Source organism: Carya illinoinensis, chromosome 5, assembly GCF_018687715.1.
Source record: "Carya illinoinensis cultivar Pawnee chromosome 5, C.illinoinensisPawnee_v1, whole genome shotgun sequence".
NCBI lineage: Eukaryota > Viridiplantae > Streptophyta > Magnoliopsida > Fagales > Juglandaceae > Carya > Carya illinoinensis.
Window position 1 is genome coordinate 11,447,581 of NC_056756.1, and position 19,002 is coordinate 11,466,582.

General features: G+C 39.2%; 3 protein-coding genes across 6 annotated transcripts; 2 read left to right on the forward strand and 1 right to left on the reverse strand.

Moving 5' to 3' along the window:
* Positions 1-726: 726 nt before the first annotated feature.
* On the forward strand, positions 727-6,366 carry LOC122308815 (auxin response factor 2A-like). 4 transcript variants are annotated; one of them, XM_043122057.1, is made up of 14 exons: positions 727-1,164; positions 1,289-1,404; positions 1,582-1,677; positions 1,819-1,893; positions 1,972-2,130; positions 2,226-2,310; positions 2,486-2,576; positions 2,755-2,919; positions 3,902-4,021; positions 4,139-4,214; positions 4,288-4,456; positions 4,578-5,374; positions 5,497-5,684; positions 5,837-6,366. In XM_043122057.1, the coding sequence occupies exons 1-14, from the start codon at positions 1,137-1,139 to the stop codon at positions 5,979-5,981; spliced, it is 2,310 nt and encodes a 769-aa protein (XP_042977991.1). In that variant the 5' UTR covers positions 727-1,136; the 3' UTR covers positions 5,982-6,366. The 4 variants fall into 4 exon arrangements, with proteins under 4 accessions (XP_042977991.1, XP_042977989.1, XP_042977990.1 ...); XM_043122055.1 differs by having other exon boundaries at positions 728-1,164; positions 4,578-5,413; XM_043122056.1 differs by having other exon boundaries at positions 729-1,164; positions 1,819-1,875; positions 4,578-5,413.
* A 320-nt stretch (positions 6,367-6,686) lies between these two features.
* Positions 6,687-11,821, reverse strand: LOC122308817 (aspartokinase 1, chloroplastic-like). The gene is made up of 13 exons (XM_043122059.1): positions 11,183-11,821; positions 11,012-11,094; positions 10,846-10,886; positions 10,549-10,703; positions 10,307-10,456; positions 10,112-10,207; positions 9,822-9,938; positions 9,029-9,148; positions 8,851-8,943; positions 8,634-8,750; positions 7,649-7,765; positions 7,409-7,471; positions 6,687-7,298 (listed from the first exon to the last, which is right to left on the reverse strand). Exons 1-13 carry the CDS (start codon positions 11,609-11,611, stop codon positions 7,155-7,157), a joined length of 1,725 nt encoding a protein of 574 aa, XP_042977993.1. The 5' UTR covers positions 11,612-11,821; the 3' UTR covers positions 6,687-7,154.
* A 535-nt stretch (positions 11,822-12,356) lies between these two features.
* On the forward strand, positions 12,357-15,161 carry LOC122309811 (pentatricopeptide repeat-containing protein At5g13270, chloroplastic). Its single transcript, XM_043123476.1, has one exon. The coding sequence runs from the start codon at positions 12,613-12,615 to the stop codon at positions 14,923-14,925; it is 2,313 nt and encodes a 770-aa protein (XP_042979410.1). The 5' UTR covers positions 12,357-12,612; the 3' UTR covers positions 14,926-15,161.
* Positions 15,162-19,002: the final 3,841 nt, after the last annotated feature.

Consider the following 19,002-nt stretch of genomic DNA (forward strand, 5'->3'; position numbering starts at 1 on the left):
GATTTAAGGCTGATTTTTATGTCAAGAAGAAGAAGAAATGAGATGTGACAGTTTTAAATTAAAGATAAAAATTAAATAAGATATTATTAAAATATAATTTTTAATATTATTATTATTTTAAAATTAAAAAAATTTAATTATTTATTATATTTTTTATGAAATTTTAAAAAATTTATAACAATAAAATAAAATAAAATGATAGGAAATGATTTTTAAATCTAAATGGAGCCTTTAATCACAACACTGATCCCGTGATCCGGATCACCTTCGAACAGTCATTTTTTTTCAGTTTTAAATTATCTTCCACGGGGCAAAGCCGATATTTTAATTGGCGGGTGATATGCTAAGCAGGTTAGTTTATAATAATAGACTCTTCTTTGCTATGATTAGATAAATCACAGCTCCGCCCTGTAATTCTGCCTGTAAATAACAGGACAAATCCTCTTTACCCGAAATCCTCTCACAACAAAAGTGTGCACTCCTTTTCGTCAGTTCCATAGGACAAACGTTGTCATTGTAGTGGCTGATCAAACCTCGACACGTACCCCGTAATACTAACGACGTTAAGGCGGGCCCTGAACCGTCAAGTTCATCATCACCGTCTGCCGCTGTACTAGAGGACAAAGCGGTCAGTATGGTGTGATAACCGGTTGCCCGAGGCAGGACAATAATTCCGTTTCCGTTTCCAAAAGGGGTTAAAAATCAGACGAGAAAAAGTAAAAAGTCTTTAAAAAAAACATAGAGAGAGAGAGAGAGTCACACTGGCTCGAGGAAAACGAAAAGAGCGTGAATAAAGGTGTGGTGCTCTCCACAGACGTACGATTAGTAATGGCAGCGAGCAGTGATGCCTCAGAGACGGTCTCAGAGGAGTCAGAGAAAAAGGAGGCAGACGATGAGAGGCCAAAGACATCGCTAGAAAAGCGGGTTCATGAATCGAGGAAATGATGTGGTTTTCTCCTGCAGAGTGACACCTACGCTTCTTTAGTTTGCCCCTAATATACAGTCTTGCTTCTTTTATTATTGGCGTTGTTGTAGTTGTTGTTACCTATCGAGTTGAGTTTTGAGTGTTTTGGATGGTGATGATCTTCAATCCGTTGAGGTGGGGAAGAGGTTCGTGTTGAGAATTTATCTGAGAAATGGCGTCTTCGAGTTTTCCTGTAACCGGTAAAGTCGAATCCGATCCCGAAGGATTTGAATTGCTTTCTTCGTTGAATCATTACTGTGTTTGTTGAATGAAGCAATCAGGACTTTTAAATCATTTTTTTTTCCCTTGTGGTGGATGGCGTAGATTCTGAGGAGGATGCACTATACAAGGAGTTGTGGCATGCATGTGCGGGACCTCTGGTCACGGTGCCTCGCCAAGGCGAGCTGGTTTTCTATTTTCCTCAGGGTCACATCGAGCAGGTACTAGATAAATCTCTTCGGACTTTCTTCAATTTCTCCTGCTCTCCTTCCCGATTCTTGATGTGGAGGTGCAATGCGTTTCTTTCTATTCTTTTGTTTGTGTCTATGAACGCGTGTGCGTGTGCGTGCGCGTGCGCGTGCACATACGTATATGCGAATGAATATGCGCGTGTATAGGTTGAGGCGTCGATGAATCAAGTGGTTGAGCAGCAGATGCCAGCGTATGATCTTCCGGCTAAAATCCTCTGTCGCGTTCTCAACGTTCAACTAAAGGTAGAAACTTGCGGTTACTTGCAAGTTCTGAGGCGCTCTTTTATTTTCGTTTGCTACGGTTCTTCTGATCACGCTATTAATTACTAATTTTTTCCCCTCTCATCTTGTCACCGAGCTCAAATTTAAACTTGTTTGAGGCAGGCTGAACAAGACACCGATGAAGTGTATGCCCAAGTGACTCTGGTTCCTGAACTCAGAGTATGTGATTCCGAAAGTGTATGTGTATGGAATTATGAAAGTGAATTTAAAAAGTACAAATAACAATGATATGAATGTCATGTTCCTTCTGAACAGCAAGGAGAGAATTCGGCAGAGGAGAAGGGGACTCTGGCTTCCTCCCCTCCTCCGCCTCGTGTGTATTCCTTTTGTAAGACCCTCACGGCCTCCGATACGAGCACTCATGGTGGGTTCTCAGTGTTGAAGCGCCATGCTGATGAATGCCTGCCTTCACTGGTTAGTAGATTGCTTGGTTTATTTTGAAATTACATCATACTATTGGTATTCATTAGAGCTCTTAAGAAGTATGGCGCTTGCCGATTCTTTTGCAGGACATGTCCAAGAAACCTCCAACTCAGGAGTTGGTTACCAAAGATTTGCATGGAAATGAATGGCGTTTTCGTCATATTTTTCGAGGTAGTATTGAGTACCGTCAGTCAGATTTGTTTGAATCTTGAAGAAGTAATTGTTTGATTCCTTGGTCCAATACTTGTTTGGTAAAGCTTCCATTATTGTGAAATGACGACTATTAAATTTATCCACGCATTGTATTCATTAAAAAGGGGAGCGTGAATTGTTAAACTAAATGCAGGTCAACCAAGGAGGCATCTTCTTCAGAGTGGTTGGAGTCTTTTCGTCAGCTCCAAAAAGCTTGTTGCCGGGGATGCTTTTATTTTTCTCAGGTCTACTATCGTCTTCATTTTCAACATGATTCCCATGATTGTAAATCCCGGTTAAATTTGTCATTTAGTTCATTAATGACTACAGATTGTACCATGTTGTAACCATAGGGTAAGTGACATGTTGATTTAATGAGAGATCATTCCTGTCTAATCAGTTTCTAGATCCTTTTGCTCTCAGAGGTGAAACCGGGGAACTTCGCGTTGGGGTTAGAAGAGCTATAAGGCATGCAAGTAATATTCCATCCTCTGTCATATCTAGTCAGAGTATGCATATCGGTGTCCTGGCAACAGCATGGCATGCCGTTAAAACGGGTACAATGTTCACTGTCTACTACAAGCCAAGGTGTGTGATCTTTTCTCATTCACTTCTTTGTGGAGTGACATGATTTCTAATACCACACGCAGAAATGTATTGCAATTGAATCTATAATGTAGCAATGAGATAACAAGGTCTTTGTTAAAATTCAGATTCTATAAGATGGTTGACATGTCGATGCACTTTATTGTTTTGGGTGTACTTATTTTGGTCTATAAAGCTTACTTGTCAAAAGTAAATAAATTTTGGTCAAAAGCTTACTGTCTAAAAAGCTCACAAAGCAATAGGCATAGCCCAAGTACACATGACATATATAAGAGTAATACATAACTAGGATTTACAACTGAAACAAGAAAATCATAGACACTTAAGTTTGTTAAAATCTATTGCCACTGCCTAAAGGAACAAGGTATTGAAGAAGAAAGCTTTAAGCTCATCCATTGTCCGCTTGTGATCTTTGAAACTTTTGTCATTTCTCTCACCAAATACACCAACATAAACATACGGGAGCCATTTTCCATACAGCTGCAACATATGGATTGCCTTGAAAATAAATGAATTATGGTTTAAAAAGTGTTATTGTGGATTAGTATTGCATTCTTTTTACATTTTACCATTTTAACTGAACCATATTCCCTAAATACCAGATAGAAAGAAAAAATTCACTTTCTACTCTGATAACGGGAGTTTGTGTCTAGTGCGTTGCTGCCAACTTCAGAGTGGCTGCACTAGTGAATTGAATACTGTTGATTGTGAGAATCACGTCAAAATTATTTTATATGTGAAATAATTGTCAGTCTGTATTATGTTAGTGTATGGTTTTCTGGGAATTCTGGTCTCCGGATATAGTATAAAAAATGTATGCATCATCCTTGAATACAGATTTATTACTTACCATGCAAATTGATTGTGTATGGTATCATACAGTAGATTTTATCTTTGTATATACGCACACACTTAGCATACTGCTTTTTTCAATCCATGAATTCTTGTAAATGATATTTTATAGGACCAGCCCTTCTGAGTTTATTGTTCCCTTCGATAAATATATGGACTCCGTCAAGAACAACTGCACCATAGGGTTGAGGTTCAAGATGAAGTTTGAAGGTGAAGAAGCTCCAGAACAAAGGTATATATTTTCTTCAACCCTTCTAGTCATTTTCTTTTCAAATCAAACAAAAAAGAAGGGGGAAAAATAAGAAGAAAATCTGGTTGATTTGCTGAATTACCTGCCTCTATTGACTAGGTTTTCAGGCACTGTGATTGGAGCTGAGGATGCTGATCCTGCAAGGTGGTCTGGATCAAAGTGGAGATGCCTGAAGGTACTAACTTATAATGCATAGGTCTGTACAAATACATGGTATTTTACATACAAAACCTTGTGTTTTTGTGCAGGTTCGATGGGATGAAACTTCTCCGCTTCATCATCCAGAGAGAGTTTCCCCTTGGAATATAGAAGTTGCTCCGTCTCCTACTTTGGATGCCCAGACAGTGTGCCGTCCAAAGAGGCATCGTGGGAGCATGGCACCATCATCTATTGATCCGTTTTTCCCTACAAGGGAAGGTATTGTACAACTTGCAGATTCATGCTTCACAACTCTTTATTCTTTCCCTTCAGTTATTGTTATACGGTGCTTGTAGTTTGTTTAGACACTGTTATTGAGCCCCACCATTTATATGATCAGGTTTGCCTAAAACTACCATAGACCTTTCACCAGAAAAAGGTTTTCTAAAGACTCTGCAAGGTCAAGCAAAATCAACCATGGGAGGTATATTTTCTGAGAATAATGATTCAGACACTGCTCAAAACCCCACTTTATGGACTCAGACACAGAAGAAGAACCAAACTGATTCTAGTTTTGCTCCAAGAGTGGGACGAGATGACTGTGTTCCTAAGTCGATGAATGAACTGAGCTATAGGAATTCAATGTCAGGTTCTCGGACCCCCAACGGATTCAGTTGGCCCTTTATTGATCAAAATGCTGACAATGCTGATTGGATGAAGAAGCATGTTTTAGATCAGGATCAAAGATCTAACTTCCTCGCAGGTTCCCAGTCCATGATGCATCCCTCATTTAATATGATGGAATGCAGCATGAAACTTCCTGCAGCTAAGCAGCATCCTGGAAACAATTTGTCACCTCTGTTGCCCCCGACAAGTATCCCAGATTCTCCTTATCCAACATTGATGAAACCACAGACACCGTTTTTGCAAAAAGAAGTGAAATCTAAGGGAGTTGGCAGTTGCAAGCTGTTTGGTATATCCCTCACTGATAGTTATTTGGCCACAGAACCAGCACCACCACGGGCAAATTTTACTAGTCAAGATGGGAAAATTGCTTCCTCATCAGATCAGTTGCAAGGTTTGGTGTCTAACCTACTGCCTCAGAAAGTGGAGTGTCCAAAGTCTGCAGGGATGTTTAGAGATGATGAACAGAGGAATCCCCTTCAAGCCTCAAAGACGCTTTCTAGGACCATTCAGGCAAGGCCGGATGGCAGTTCAACCAGAAATTGCATTAAGGTTTCCTCTTTCTGGACGGGTCAATGTAAATTCTCACTTGTGTTTCCATCTAGAAATTATTGTTTTTTTCTTTAATGAAACAGATCTACAAGCAGGGGGTTGCTTTTGGGCAGTCTGTGGACCTTACCAAATTTGATGGCTACAGCGAACTGATAGCAGAGTTGGATCGTATGTTTGAGTTTAATGGTGAATTAATTGCTTCCAAGAAGTGGCTGGTGGTTTTTACTGATAACGAGGGTGATATGATGCTTGTTGGAGATGATCCCTGGCAGTTAGTACCCGAACTTCTGCCTTTTTCTGTTCTTTTTTCCTCTCTTTTCTTTCAATCCTTGAGAAATTGTTTGTTCTATTCAACAAATGTTTTCTTCCATGTTTACTCCATGCTTTTGACTCCAATCCTGTTTCTGTCTTTGCACCATGCAGAGAATTCTGTAGCATGGTCCGTGAGATCTTTATCTATACTCGAGAGGAGGTACAGAAGATGCGTCCACAGCCCTTGAATCCAAAAGTCAATGAAATCTCACCAGTTTCTGGTCAAAACATGGGTCCAAATAAGGTGAATGATTGACACATCTTCAGGTCTACAATCAGGGGGCTGCTGTGGTGCAGCCACAAAATGCCTGGCCCCTAACCTTGCGTTTGGTGGCTGATACTTGGCAGTAGAACTTGTTTACTGCATGGAATTTTGTTATAACGGCAAATAACTGTAGTATATAGTGTTTTGTGATTGGTACTTTGTTTGTTGGTGGATTGGGTGAGGAAAAAGTGCAGTATTTGTCAAGAAGCTTTCGACACTCCCAATCCGCTATGTACAAAGAATTACTCATATACCTCTCTTTTTATGTTCAAGTAATAGCATATATGCCAGAGCTAGAAAGTAGGTAAGAATTAAGATCCTTGTAATGCTCTTTTCTGATGCGTCTACGTTATCATTCAGTTGTCTTTTGATTCAAGATGCAGCTTTCTTCTGTTCCATTTCTTTTGATCTTGACTTGGCTTCCTCACATTTAATTACTCAATAAATGAAAAAACTATATTCTGCATCTTCGAACAAAGAAAGATTGCAGGAAAGATTTCATTTCAAACCGTCAATAGGTTTAATGCGTAGCCTAAATTTTAAAATAGCTACTTAAGACAGATGGAGGATGCACATTGAATCTTATTTATAGTTTAAAGCGTATGTTACTACTGAGACCTATTGGTAGTTTGGAATAACGGTTTTCGCAGTTTGATAGGGTGTGCAGAAATGATCAAAACTAAAGATTCAAAGAGAGAAATAAATGTGCAAATCTAATTAATTGTTTTAAAACAAATCCGAACAAATAATGGGCTGCTAGACTCTAGGCCCAAAATAACATAGACCTGACAATGGGCTGGGTGGCCCATTAAAATAGCCTGCCATATTTGGTAGGTGAGTTTCATACGCAGGGCCAGGTTTAGTTAATAGGCTCCATTTTAGTTTTGGGGTGGGTGCTAATAGGCTCCATTTTAGTTAAGGACAGATTTTTGGAAGAATAAAAATGAGTGTTACCAACCGGTACTCCTCCAGGGCGCTTTTGAGATCTGTTCCACAGTCAATTCATGATTTGGGGAGGCACAAAAAGGGACCGAACATTTCCGTTGACATTCAAACACACCCTCGAATAGATGGCGATGGCTGATAACAATGTTTGTTGGGAAATCCAAAAAATCATTGTGAAGGAGAATGGAGGGGGATAATCCGACATGGAGTCAATGCTTTTCAAATCGCAGAAAAAGCTGATCCATTCCCAAATTCAGCATCCAGTATCTGTTCAGATAGATCACCACTCTCAAAAAAGCTGTAGTGAAGGGCCTTCACGCATTGTTCAGCTTCAGTGTCATTTACTATCAATGAAATATTCACCTGCTTGATACCAACCATATTTGTGTTGATATATATACTTATACATGTGATAAGTTAGAATACTGAACGAAAGATGTCTCATCAGTTAAGAGGAACTACGATAAAGATACCTTGGATGCCCCTTGTGAGATCATCTGGACATTAACTCCATTGGCTTGCAGAACATGAAATACCTGCAAAAAATGTACCCGTTTATCTGATATCAAAGATGGAAAGAGAATCTTTGTACAAATGACTGAATCTGAAAAGTCCCTAGGACTCATAAAGGAATATAACTCATAAGAACATCAAATTTTGAAAGGTATATAGCTCTGAATAGTTTTGACTAAATTGCACAAGGGAAAAAACACCTTCTCCAGTATCAACGAGGAACGCTGAGCATTGCCAATAAGAGAGATGATTGATCTGTGCTGCAGGAGATTCACAACTGCAATCTTCTCAAGCTCTTCCACTACATGGTCAAGTTCCTGTTCAATTAAGACAAAGGAGCAAACCGATTTAATGCTAAATCCAGGCAATCTGATGGGACTCAATTTAGACGAAGAGAGAGAGAGAGTGCACACAGAACTTACAACAGTGCGGGTATCTGCATTTATCAAGTATGTTGAGAAATAGTTTTCCTTTTTTTTTTTTTTTAATTGGCACCGGGTGTCAACAAACAGCATCCCGACTAATCCCAGGGGTGCACAGGCCCTTGGTAAGGAGTTTCCTGCAAGTGCACCTCGGGTAATTCAAGGGAAAAATCCCCCAATCTGATAGCCCTAGAAATTATTTGCACCAAAAGGGATTTGAACCTTAGACATGGGGGGAGATACCCCCAAGCCCAAGGCCGTTACCGCTTGAGCCAACCCCAAGGGTTATGTTGAGAAAGAGTTTGACCACAGTTTGTATGCTGCAACTTATGAACGATCTTTGCATGACATTGAACTTACGAATAAACAAATTTAGAACAGGGCTTGCTGAAACAAAAATGTTGATACCCCTTTAAAATTGGTGGTGCATTCATCCTACACCAGTTGCACTTAATTATCTGTGTTGAAAACTTAGTCAGAGTGCTCTATCAAAATTGAATACCACAAAAATACCAATAATTATAGGTACCTTCAAGAGGAACTATCCAAATGAGATATGTTTTTATTAGTTGCTCAATCACGAAGTATTTTTCTGGCCTCTGTTGTACTAAGTGCTGTCAATTAGTTCACCATTAAATATTCCCACAAGCACAAATCCACCAGGAGGTTGCAAGCACCTCATCGATGGGAAAATTAGAGCAACATTACATAAACTGCAAAGTATGAAAATAAATAACATAAGAATATATGACCATAGACTTGCCTGCTGGATCAGTTCTCTGCTCCAAAGTTTAGAAGGATCTAATGTCAAAGATATACTAACTTCGCTAGTAGCAACAACGTCCACAGATATGCCCAAATCTTCGAATATTGAGAACACCTACTTTGAGAAATACATAAGAGTGAATAACATTACAACAAGCATAAGCCATGAAAGCAACAGGTGGCAGAACAAAATCAAGTGGAAGAAAATTCCTGACCTTTGATAGGAAGCCAACTTGACCAAGCATGCGGGTACTGACTATATCCAACATTGTAACGTTCTGCTTCAAAACTATGCTGGTCAGCACTGCCTGTAATTCATTTACATGAAGAAAATGGTCAGTATTGTTGAACTACTCCACACACTAGGATGACAAAGTTTCACCTGCGACAAACCTTGTCCATATCTCTTGTTTTAGTGATAAGGGTACCGGGAGCTTGAGGGTTGTATGAATTCTTGACTCTAACAGGGATATTACCCTCTCTGGCTGGTCTCATGGATTGTGGATGTAGGACCTGCATACATGGCATAACATGAATATTTCCTGTGTGCCCTTGTCCTCACCAAGAATAATAGTACAACATCCCAAATCTCTCCCTTAGATTCAACATTTTGGTTTTTTAAAAATGGTAGCCAAATTCCAATAATTTAATACATATAAAACTGCAAATAAAAGCATATCACCGACATTACCAAACACTATGGTTGTCCAATGAAAAAACCCAACCCAAAAATCATCTGCAAAGCAATTATTCCCATTCAGTACTTTAGTCATCAAACCCGGGGTTGGCAAAAATACGTTCACGAAATAATGCAATATGTACATGTTCAAAGCCTATTTATCCTTGCATCCAGAATACCCCAGAACACATCCTTATGCACTTTTATGTGTATTTGATTGATATGTTCGACACATGGACATTGATGTTATTGAAAAGAGGGGCCCACAAACTAAGCTTCTTTGTCTCTCTCGAGATCCAAACTTCATCCCAATATATAAACTCGGTATTCCAAGCTGTGGATCTCTCTCTAGAACCAAACTTCTGCCCGATACGAATGCTGGACCTTTTTATTTTTTATTTTTGGGTGGGGGGAAGGATACATACTGGACTTTCAACCAACTGGTCCAGTCCACCTCAAGTCACAAACAAACAATTTCTAAACAGAAAGAAGCAACAGAAATCTAACCTGAGCACCAAAGTATGCAAGCTCTGCTGCCTCATCAAATGTCAAATGAGGGACAGGTTCTGCACATGGATGAATACTAGGGTCACAGGTCAAGACACCATCAACATCTTTCCACACCTGTTAAAATTGTTAATTAAACCAGCATATAAGTTTGTTAATATCAATCAAAAGAGGATTCACATAAACTCCCAACTAAAAGTGCTACTAATATTAGTTCAAGAGAGAAAGTGAAGTATGAATACATCCATGTTCTGCCTGTGTGCGCAAATGAATCAGGGTCTAATTCTGACCTGAATTTCCTGCAAACCCAAGGCTTTGCCAATGGTTGTAGCTGTCAAGTCACTACCGCCCCTACCCAATGTGGTGATTGCTCCAGATTTCCAACCCTACAATAAGAGAAAACACATATTATCCTTGCAAAACACTCTAAAATTAAGATCTGACTACTAGGCAGCGAAATGAATTCAGCAGCAGTTTAGTAGAACCTTCCCAAGGAAGCCGGTGACAATGGGAATTGCAGGATCATTAACCCAATCACCATGTAATCTCTTGGCAACAGCTGGGTAAGTTGCTTCCAAGATGTCCGCATTCGTGAAATCATCCGTGGTTATAAAACCAAGATCAAATGCATCATACTGCAAAATCACATAGCAGCTTATAGTTAGTTACGGCTGAAATTAATGGTTGGGAAACAAGAATACATAAACTGGTGAAGAATAACACGTACTTGGCGTGCTCTAACACCAATTGTATTTAGATAAGCCACAAAAATTCTTGTGGACATGCACTCCCCGAATGAAACTAAGTAGTCTTTCGTGCGGAGAGTTAACTCTTTCATCATAGCTATTCCTTTCAGTAGTTGCTCCAGTTGTTCCAAGAGAGCTGTAAATTGTTGGGCCCACAATCACGCACCAGGAAAAAAACTAATTAGATCAAAAAATCCTGTCTCACTTTCAGAACAAGTACTTGAATTTCATAAACAACAAAGAAAGACTATCTAATAGCTTAAATTAAGAATCCTGACCAGAGACAACAGACCGATCAACTCCAAGTTCATTCACCGTCCTGAATGATCAAAAGCCATACTTAACTGACTTTCATAATAGCTATGGAACGCCGTTTCAAATCTCTTGCAACATTCATAATTAAAAAAATTGAAGATAGAAAGAAATTAATCATAACCATCAAACCTAAGATGCAGCTCCTTTACAAAGCTCAGTTCCTCGATTTCCGAGGCATTAGAGACGCCACAACTGACGGCCTTCTCTCCGGCCTGCATTAGAAACATTCAATTCCATAACTATCTCTCTTAATATAAAGAATATAAATGACAAAATTAAAAAAAAAAATGTGTAAATTACCACAAGAAGTTTGTTAGTAGTTTTGCCCATCGCAGAGAGAACAACGACGGGCCGTTCCTCGGGGAAACTGAGCATAAGAGTGGCGATCTCCCTCATTCTCTCGGCCGACGCCAGCGACGATCCACCGAACTTCATCACACAAGTGAAATCCTTCCCATTTCCATCTGAGAATCGCTTCTCTATCTTATCCTCTTTAAGCACAGCCTCCACTCGTCCTCCTCCTTTTTTGTCACCGATTTTCACTAGCTTCGTCGTCGCTCTCCCAGAAAAATTTCCACTTCCTGCACAGAACAATCTAGAACTCGAAGCGATGGAAGTCGAGAACCTGAGCAGGTGCAATGTGATGGGCACATTTGACCATAATTTCGACTCCCTCACGAATCCGCGACCCGGAGTTTCGACACCGTGCGCGTGCAACGAAGCCGCCATTGTTGCGGAGTGGATTTATCAGTTGTAGTGTCGACGAATTACGAAATCTAGGGTTTCCAAAATTCAGAGAGCACAGTGGATTAAGAAAAAATGGAGCTCTGGAGGTATCTGCTTCTGAGCTCGGAGAGAAACCGGCGTGGAGGGAAAGCAGCCGCACTAAATACTAAAATTTCGTCCGTGGCGGCTGGAAGTCGTTCCTTTCAGGGGTATATTAGTTGACCCTGGCCGTGTATTTGTAATTTTATATTATATATTTGATTTATTTTATATTAAAATTAATTTTATAATATATCAATTCATATTAATTTTTAAATTTATTTTGTATAATTTTTTATAATTAAAATATTTTTTTGAGATGTGTGTAGTTCTTGAATTCTTTTGAAAATATAAATAAATATTTAATTAAAATGCATAAAATTTGTATGTATTAAAATTGTATCTACCGTTAATTTTTGTTCTCAATAATTTTCGTAGAAGTATAATAGGAAGATTCGCACATTTTTTTTTTTAAAAAAATATCAAATTTAGTATTCACATAAAAATTTATTCTTTAATAAAATATTACACTTTTAAAAACTATATATATATAATACTCATGGTACTTTAAAACAGTATATCAGTTACTTTTTTTTAAATAATTTTGATTTGCACTAATCAAATCTCTTACGGAACTATAATACTCAATACTTCCGACGTAAATTTTCTCCATGATGTATGATGTGTTTTGTGATGAATATCACTGACTTCAATAAAATATTATTATTTATTATCCAAACTCATCAAAATCAAAAGAAATTTAAGTAAATTAAAAAAAAAAAAGTATTTTCTCAGATAAATATGTAAAAATTAGATGATAATTGTGGTAATGGAGCAAATTCCAATAGGTGCTTGAAGAACTTGTTCGATGTTTCTGTTCTTCCTTTTCTTGATCTCTTGAAATTGGGTTTTGTCAACAAGTGCCCCCTAGGGCGTTGGAAAGCTTCAAAATTTACGAGAAAGTAATGTCTTCGATCAATTGCGCACAGAACTTTTTGTTACCTTCCCACTCTTCTCCAGATGTAGGTGTAGCTCATGGCAAAGTTCTAATGACACTAAAATCTTTAAGTTTTGATCAAATCCCTTCATGGGTCTCTCTCAAATGCAGCCCATCTTCGAGGAAAGCCCCCCAAATCCAACCAGGCCATGTTGCAAATGTACACTTAGTTTCTTTATCCAAACAAGGGAAGCTCAGAGAAGTTGATGAGTTTCTTAAACACATGGACGAGGCCGGCATTTCAGTTAGTCCCCGCTCTTATAAAACCCTCTTTGAAACATGTGGCAGGTTGCAAGCTTTATCGGATGGGAAATCGATTCACGACCATTTGCGAAGAACAGTGAAGGAGCCGACTGGGCTTCTTGATAATTATGTTCTGCGGATGTATTGCGACTGTGGAAGTCTTGTGGACGCTCGGAAAGTGTTTGAAGAAATGCTTGAGAGGAATGTTGTCTCGTGGGTTATAATTATGTCTGCTTATGCAGAGGAGGGGATTTTGGACGAAGCCATTCGGTTGTTCTCACGTATGCAGGGGTCAGTGACAGAAATTAGATCGAGCCCGTCTATCTATATTACCCTCTTACGGCCCTTGACAAAATTTTCTTTTTTGGAGCTGGGGAAACAGATTCATTCTCATGTGATAAGAAATGGGTTGGGTTCTAATGCTTTGGTTGGCACGGCAATCGCCAACATGTATGCCAAGTGTGGGTGGCTAGAGGGTGCCGAGCTTGTTTTCGATAGGATGCCAGAAAAAAATGCTGTGGCTTGGACCGGGATGATGGTGGGGTACACTCAAGCTGAGAAACTGGATAATGCTCTGGGATTGTTTGTTAAGATGGTGAACCAAGGTATTGAAATGGATGAGTTTGTGTTCTCCATAATTCTCAAGGTGTGCGGTGGTCTGGAGGACTTGAACGTGGGAAGGCAAATTCATGGGTGTAGCGTTAAACTTGGATTGGATTCTGATGTTTCAGTAGGAACTCCTCTTGTGGACTTCTATGTCAAATTTGGGAATTTCACATCTGCTTGCCGAGCATTTGAGAGGATAAGTGAACCTAATGATGTTTCATGGAGTTGTATAATCTCTGGCAATTGCCAAATTGGTGAATTTGAGGAGTCTGTGAAGATTTTTAAAAATCTGAAGAGTAAAGGTGTGGTTTTAAATTCATTCATATACACTAGCATTTTCCAAGCCTGCGCGGCACTCTCAGATTTAAATTTGGGTGCTCAAGCTCATGCTGATGCAATAAAAAGAGGGCTAGTTAACGTCTATGGAGAGAGTGCTATGATCACCATGTATTCCAGATGTGGGAGATTAGACTATGCCTACAGAGCCTTTGCTTCTCTAGACAGACCTGATACTGTGGCTTGGACTGCTATAATTTGTGGTTATGCATGTCATGGCAATGCCACTGAAGCTTTAAGTTTTTTCAACAGAATGCAGGACTGCGGTGTAAGGCCAAATGCAGTTACATTTATAGGAGTTCTAACTGCATGTAGTCATTCAGGCTTGGTCAGAGAGGGAAAGCAATACTTGGATTCGATGAGGGGTGAGTACGGTGTGGTCCCAACTGTCGACCATTATGACTGTGTGGTGGATATATACTCGCGTGCCGGGCTACTTGAGGAGGCACTAGAATTGATAAAGAGTATGCCTTTTGAACCCGATGTAATGAGCTGGAAAAGCTTATTGGGTGGGTGTTGGACTCATCAGAATCCTGAGCTTGGGAAGATTGCAGCGAAAAACCTACTTCAGCTGGAACCAGATGATACTGCCACATATATTGTCATGTTTAACTTGTATGCTTCATGTGGAAAATGGGAAGAAGCAGCTCATTTTAGAAGGATGATGGCTGAAAGAAACTTGAGAAAGGAAATTGGTTGTAGTTGGGTAACTGTCAAGGGTAGACTGCACCGGTTTACAGTAGGTGATAGACACCATCCTCTAGCAGAACAAATATACTCAACATTAAGGGAGTTAACTACATCCTATGAAAATGCTGATAATGCCCTTTTAACTGACGAGGATGTTTGGTGCGGATTGCCTGAACGGAAAGAACAACTTCTTGACCATAGCGAGAGACTTGCTATAGCATTTGGGCTAATATCCACACCAAGCAATGCCCCAATCCTGGTTTTCAAGAACCTCCGGGCATGCAAAGACTGCCACGATTTTGCGAAGCAAGTGTCCAGGGTAACAGGACGCGAAATTGTTGTAAGAGATTCCAACAGATTCCATCACTTCAGATTAGGGGAGTGCTCTTGCAATGACTACTGGTGAGTGGTGACTCATGTAAATTGATTAATTTGATTGAATGCCAATACCCAGCCGTACAAGTGAAGGGGTGATGTCATTTGCCAATTATACAATCCAGTCTTCAGACTTAATATACGACTCATTATAAAATTATGACAAAAATCAAAACATGATAGCTATTGTGTAAGACTTCCACATGGGTGTGCAAACTTGGAAATTATATATTTTTAAGTAGACTTGTAGATATTTTCTTGGTGCAACTATATATATTTTTTTACACCATTGGAACTGTGATCATAACAAGGACATCAATCTCTTGCTTGAGTTGCTAAATTTGGTACAACGCAAAATGGTAAAGAGTATACCTTATGCTGACAAGTGTTGGGTTCGTGTGCTAGTCCGCCTCTGGATGTGGGTGCATGCGTGACTGCGAAAAAGGCTTGGTCACCATTCAGTACGAGTAAGGCTTCACTCACCTTCAAAAGCAATCTTGAAATGGAGGAGTAATGCATCTGTGATAGCAGAGGCGAATTATAAAACATAACTTGCATCATAACATTTTCAATGGCATTGAAAGTAGGAAAAATCTAGTTGTAAGTATAACTGTACATTAATATGTGTACTGGTCAAAAATTAGATTTTATTGAAAATAATATGAATTTAAATTTTAAATATAAAAAAATCAATATTAATATGCAGATTAGTACGTAAATTTTGAATGTATAAATGGGCAATGGAGGTGTGGCTGGAGAGCTCATACTCGTCTGTGTGCACGAGCATAGGCTGCCAATCAAACGTTGCCACATAGGTGTCTACACATATTGCTATTTGCACCTTCACATAGTTGATAAAACACGATTTATTTAGTGACCACGTCCTGCTCCCTCCCTCGCTCTTCCCGTCGTCTACCCGTCCCCCCTCTCTCTCTCCCTAAGATACGATCTGGTTTGATTTGTGGGGCTCTCTCTCTCTCTCTACAATGACCTGATGATTTTCCGACAGAGTTCCAGTTGATGCCGTAAATCCTACAAAAAAAGAACTTGGAACAGTGTGACATTATTATTGAACGGCCGAGAACGGTGACCAAGGGGCTCTTGGAATATCCCACTGAAACTAGAAGCATATTACTCAAACCATCATAATCAATTTTGCACTTCACACAAACGGATGTATAATGCTTGTTGTGTCAATTCCAATGTGGTTTCCATCTGGATCAAAATAATTCATGAAGGTGTCGAGCTCCACGGTTAGTTGCCGAACAACACCACTTGCATTTTATTTGATTGCTAAATAATGTCAATTATTGGATACAGCCAAAAAATAAAAAAAATAAAGCCTATAATTGATAGAAAAATCCCACAATCAAACATTAAAAAGCAGTAGAAATTACGTGGGGGTGATCGATCAAGGATTCCGAGATAAGAGCCATAGCTATCAGGTGGTGAGGGACTATGATCTGGTGCGAACACAAATGTCATTCCAATGATTCCATCACCGGAGCCCATTGAGTTCAAGAAGGTAGAAATGCTTACAGTGAAGGTGGTCAAGATAATGGCTGGCCAGGCAAGCAAAGGGTAAGGGTTAAAGAAGGAAGGTGGCTGCGCAAGGGAGGGTCTGTGCCAACGAGGTAGCTGCGCGAGGGATGGTCTGCGATAGGGAGGGGTGGCCTGCGACAGGGCTACCCAGTTTCAGATTAGCTTGTGGAAGGAAGGAATGGCGAAGAAGGAAGGAATGCCTGAATTTCGCTGATTCTCTGCGTGTGGGTGTAGATGTTTGGAGCAAGCACCTCCTACGTGGCCAGATTTTATTGGTTGGTGTAAAAAGGAAATAGACACCCGACTGGCCTTGAGTATTTTCCTATGCAGATTAGTACGTAAATTTTGAATGTATAAGTGGGCAATGGAGGTGTGGCTGGAGAGCTCATACTCGTCTGTGTGCACCAGCATGTCCAGATTTTGTGATGATTGCAAAGACCATGAGAAAAATAAAAGAGATTATTTTCCCCTACATTTACTGCCTGTTTCGAGAACCGATGGGAATCTTCTTACACTTACACTGGCAGAATGATTGTTTTTAATCGACATGATTATGCCATAGAAGTTTATTTGTCACTTCAGTTCGACATGCATGCATCTTTGGCAAGGTTGTTAATCTCATACTATAGCTTAAAAAATTGAGGCCACTCAGAAGAAAGTAAAAACCAAAAAAAAAAAAAAAAAACAGATACTTTTAATTAGTCGAGTTCTAAACTAGTACAGAAAAATACAGGAAAAAAATTAAAATTTTGAATACTGTATCGAAGGTCGTACCAGTTAACATATTGGAATGAAATATTTCAATACCGATATCGTTTCAGAATAATCGATATATGAATAAATTATATATATAAATATATATATAAATTATATTATAAAATAATAGTTTTTATATTATAAAATAATAGTCTATATATGAATAAATTATATATAAATATATATATATATATATAAATTATAAATAGCCTGATTTAAATTGGATGAAAAAAATGAACTTGTATTTTGAAGAAATGAAAAAAAAAAAAAGCAAATGTCAAAATATCGACAGGTACAAACCGAAATGTAGGCCGGTATAAGTCAAAATTGATAAGGATAAGGACCATAATATTTAAACTGAATAGTTTGCAGCTTGACGTTGGAGACGTTGAGGACGTTGTGACTTTAAGTTGAAGACGTTGCGGTGCAGTTTGGTATAATCCTCTGTTTATATTTTAAATCTCTTGTAAATCTTATATCTTGTAACCAACACAGATCTTTCTCTTATCTCTTGTAACAACTTTGATTATATATATGAATGAGGTTATACTCATCTCTGATAAGTAAAACTAGAGTGATTCCAATTCTTTCTTGGTATCACAACCATCTATAACTAATGCTTTTGTCGATCCTATGGCTCTTATTGCAGATTCTTCCTCTTCTTCCGCTGCATTTCATCTTCCTCTCAGGTCATCTCCATCAAACTTGATGGAACCAACTTTCTTGCTTGGAGTGCTCAATTACTTCCCCTGTTTCGAAGCTATGGTCTCATGGGAATCGTTGATGGTTCCGAACCCAGTCCTCCTCAATTTTCCAACGCTGAACATAAGGCTCAAGGTATTCCTAATTTTGCTTATGTAGTTTGGCAGTATAAGGACCAAACGGTACTTGGCTGGATTGTTTCTTCTTTATCTCCTGCAATGGTTTCCACCATTTATGGCCTTGAGACCTCTCAGCTTGCTTGGCAAGCCCTTGGCACACAATTTATTGCGCCCTCTACATCTCAGATTTCTATCATTAAGAGAAAGTTACAATCTTTACAGCAAGGCTCCATGTCTTGCCAAAATTTTTTGGATGAGGTTAAAACCCTTGCTAATGAATTATTTGTTGTTGGGAAACTGATTGATGACTCCGATTTAATTCTCTCTGTTCTCAATGGTCTCAACTCCTCTTTCCATTCCTTTGTGACAACATATATGCTCCTTGCTAAGGAGAAATCTATGCCTTTTTCGGACTTCCATGCAGAATTGTTAAACTATGATCTTATGCACAAATTTCATAGTCAAACAATTCAACCAGAGGTAGGACCATATGCCCTCTACTCGCATAAAATTGGTTCTAAATCAGTCTCTCGTAACAGCAACAACAAGTCTCGTTTCTTGGGGTGTCCAAAGGCTCGGGTGGGGCTCCTTCCCAGTTTCGGCAACCGTTACCTCATCTGCTGCTGCTTCTTCTACCTCTCACTCTCGGTCTCCATGTCAAATATACAAACTTGAAGGCCATCAAGCAATGGATTGTTTTAATCGCATGAACTACTCATTTCAGGGACGTCATCCTCCAACAAATTTAGTTGTTATGGTTGTAGATGCTAACACCACTTATCTCAATCAACATCAATGGTATGCCGATAGTGGTGCAAACATTCATGTTACCTCAGATATTGCCAATCTTGCAACCTCTCAACCTTATGAAGGTGATGACTCAGTGGGCATAGGTAACAGGATCGGTTTGATTATATCTCGCACTGGCACTGCTTCCATTACAACTCCTCCTTCTACTCTCTCCTAAATGACATTGCTTATTGTCCTCA

Bases quoted from the DNA above. Each gene is read 5' to 3' on its own strand.
- LOC122308815 (XM_043122055.1), top strand. From the start codon at position 1,137: ATGGCGTCTTCGAGTTTTCCTGTAACCG. The intron at 2,311-2,485 runs GTAGTATTGAGT...AACTAAATGCAG, and splicing joins TTTTCGTCATATTTTTCGAG to GTCAACCAAGGAGGCATCTT. The intron at 5,414-5,496 runs GTTTCCTCTTTC...TTAATGAAACAG, and splicing joins CAACCAGAAATTGCATTAAG to ATCTACAAGCAGGGGGTTGC.
- LOC122308817 (XM_043122059.1), bottom strand. From the start codon at position 11,611: ATGGCGGCTTCGTTGCACGCGCACGGTGTCGAAACTCCGGGTCGCGGA. The intron at 10,704-10,845 runs GTCAGGATTCTT...AACAATTTACAG, and splicing joins TGATCGGTCTGTTGTCTCTG to CTCTCTTGGAACAACTGGAG. The intron at 10,208-10,306 runs GTTCTACTAAAC...CTCTTATTGTAG, and splicing joins TCACCGGCTTCCTTGGGAAG to GGTTGGAAATCTGGAGCAAT.
- LOC122309811 (XM_043123476.1), top strand. From the start codon at position 12,613: ATGTCTTCGATCAATTGCGCACAGAACTTTTTGTTACCTTCCCACTCT.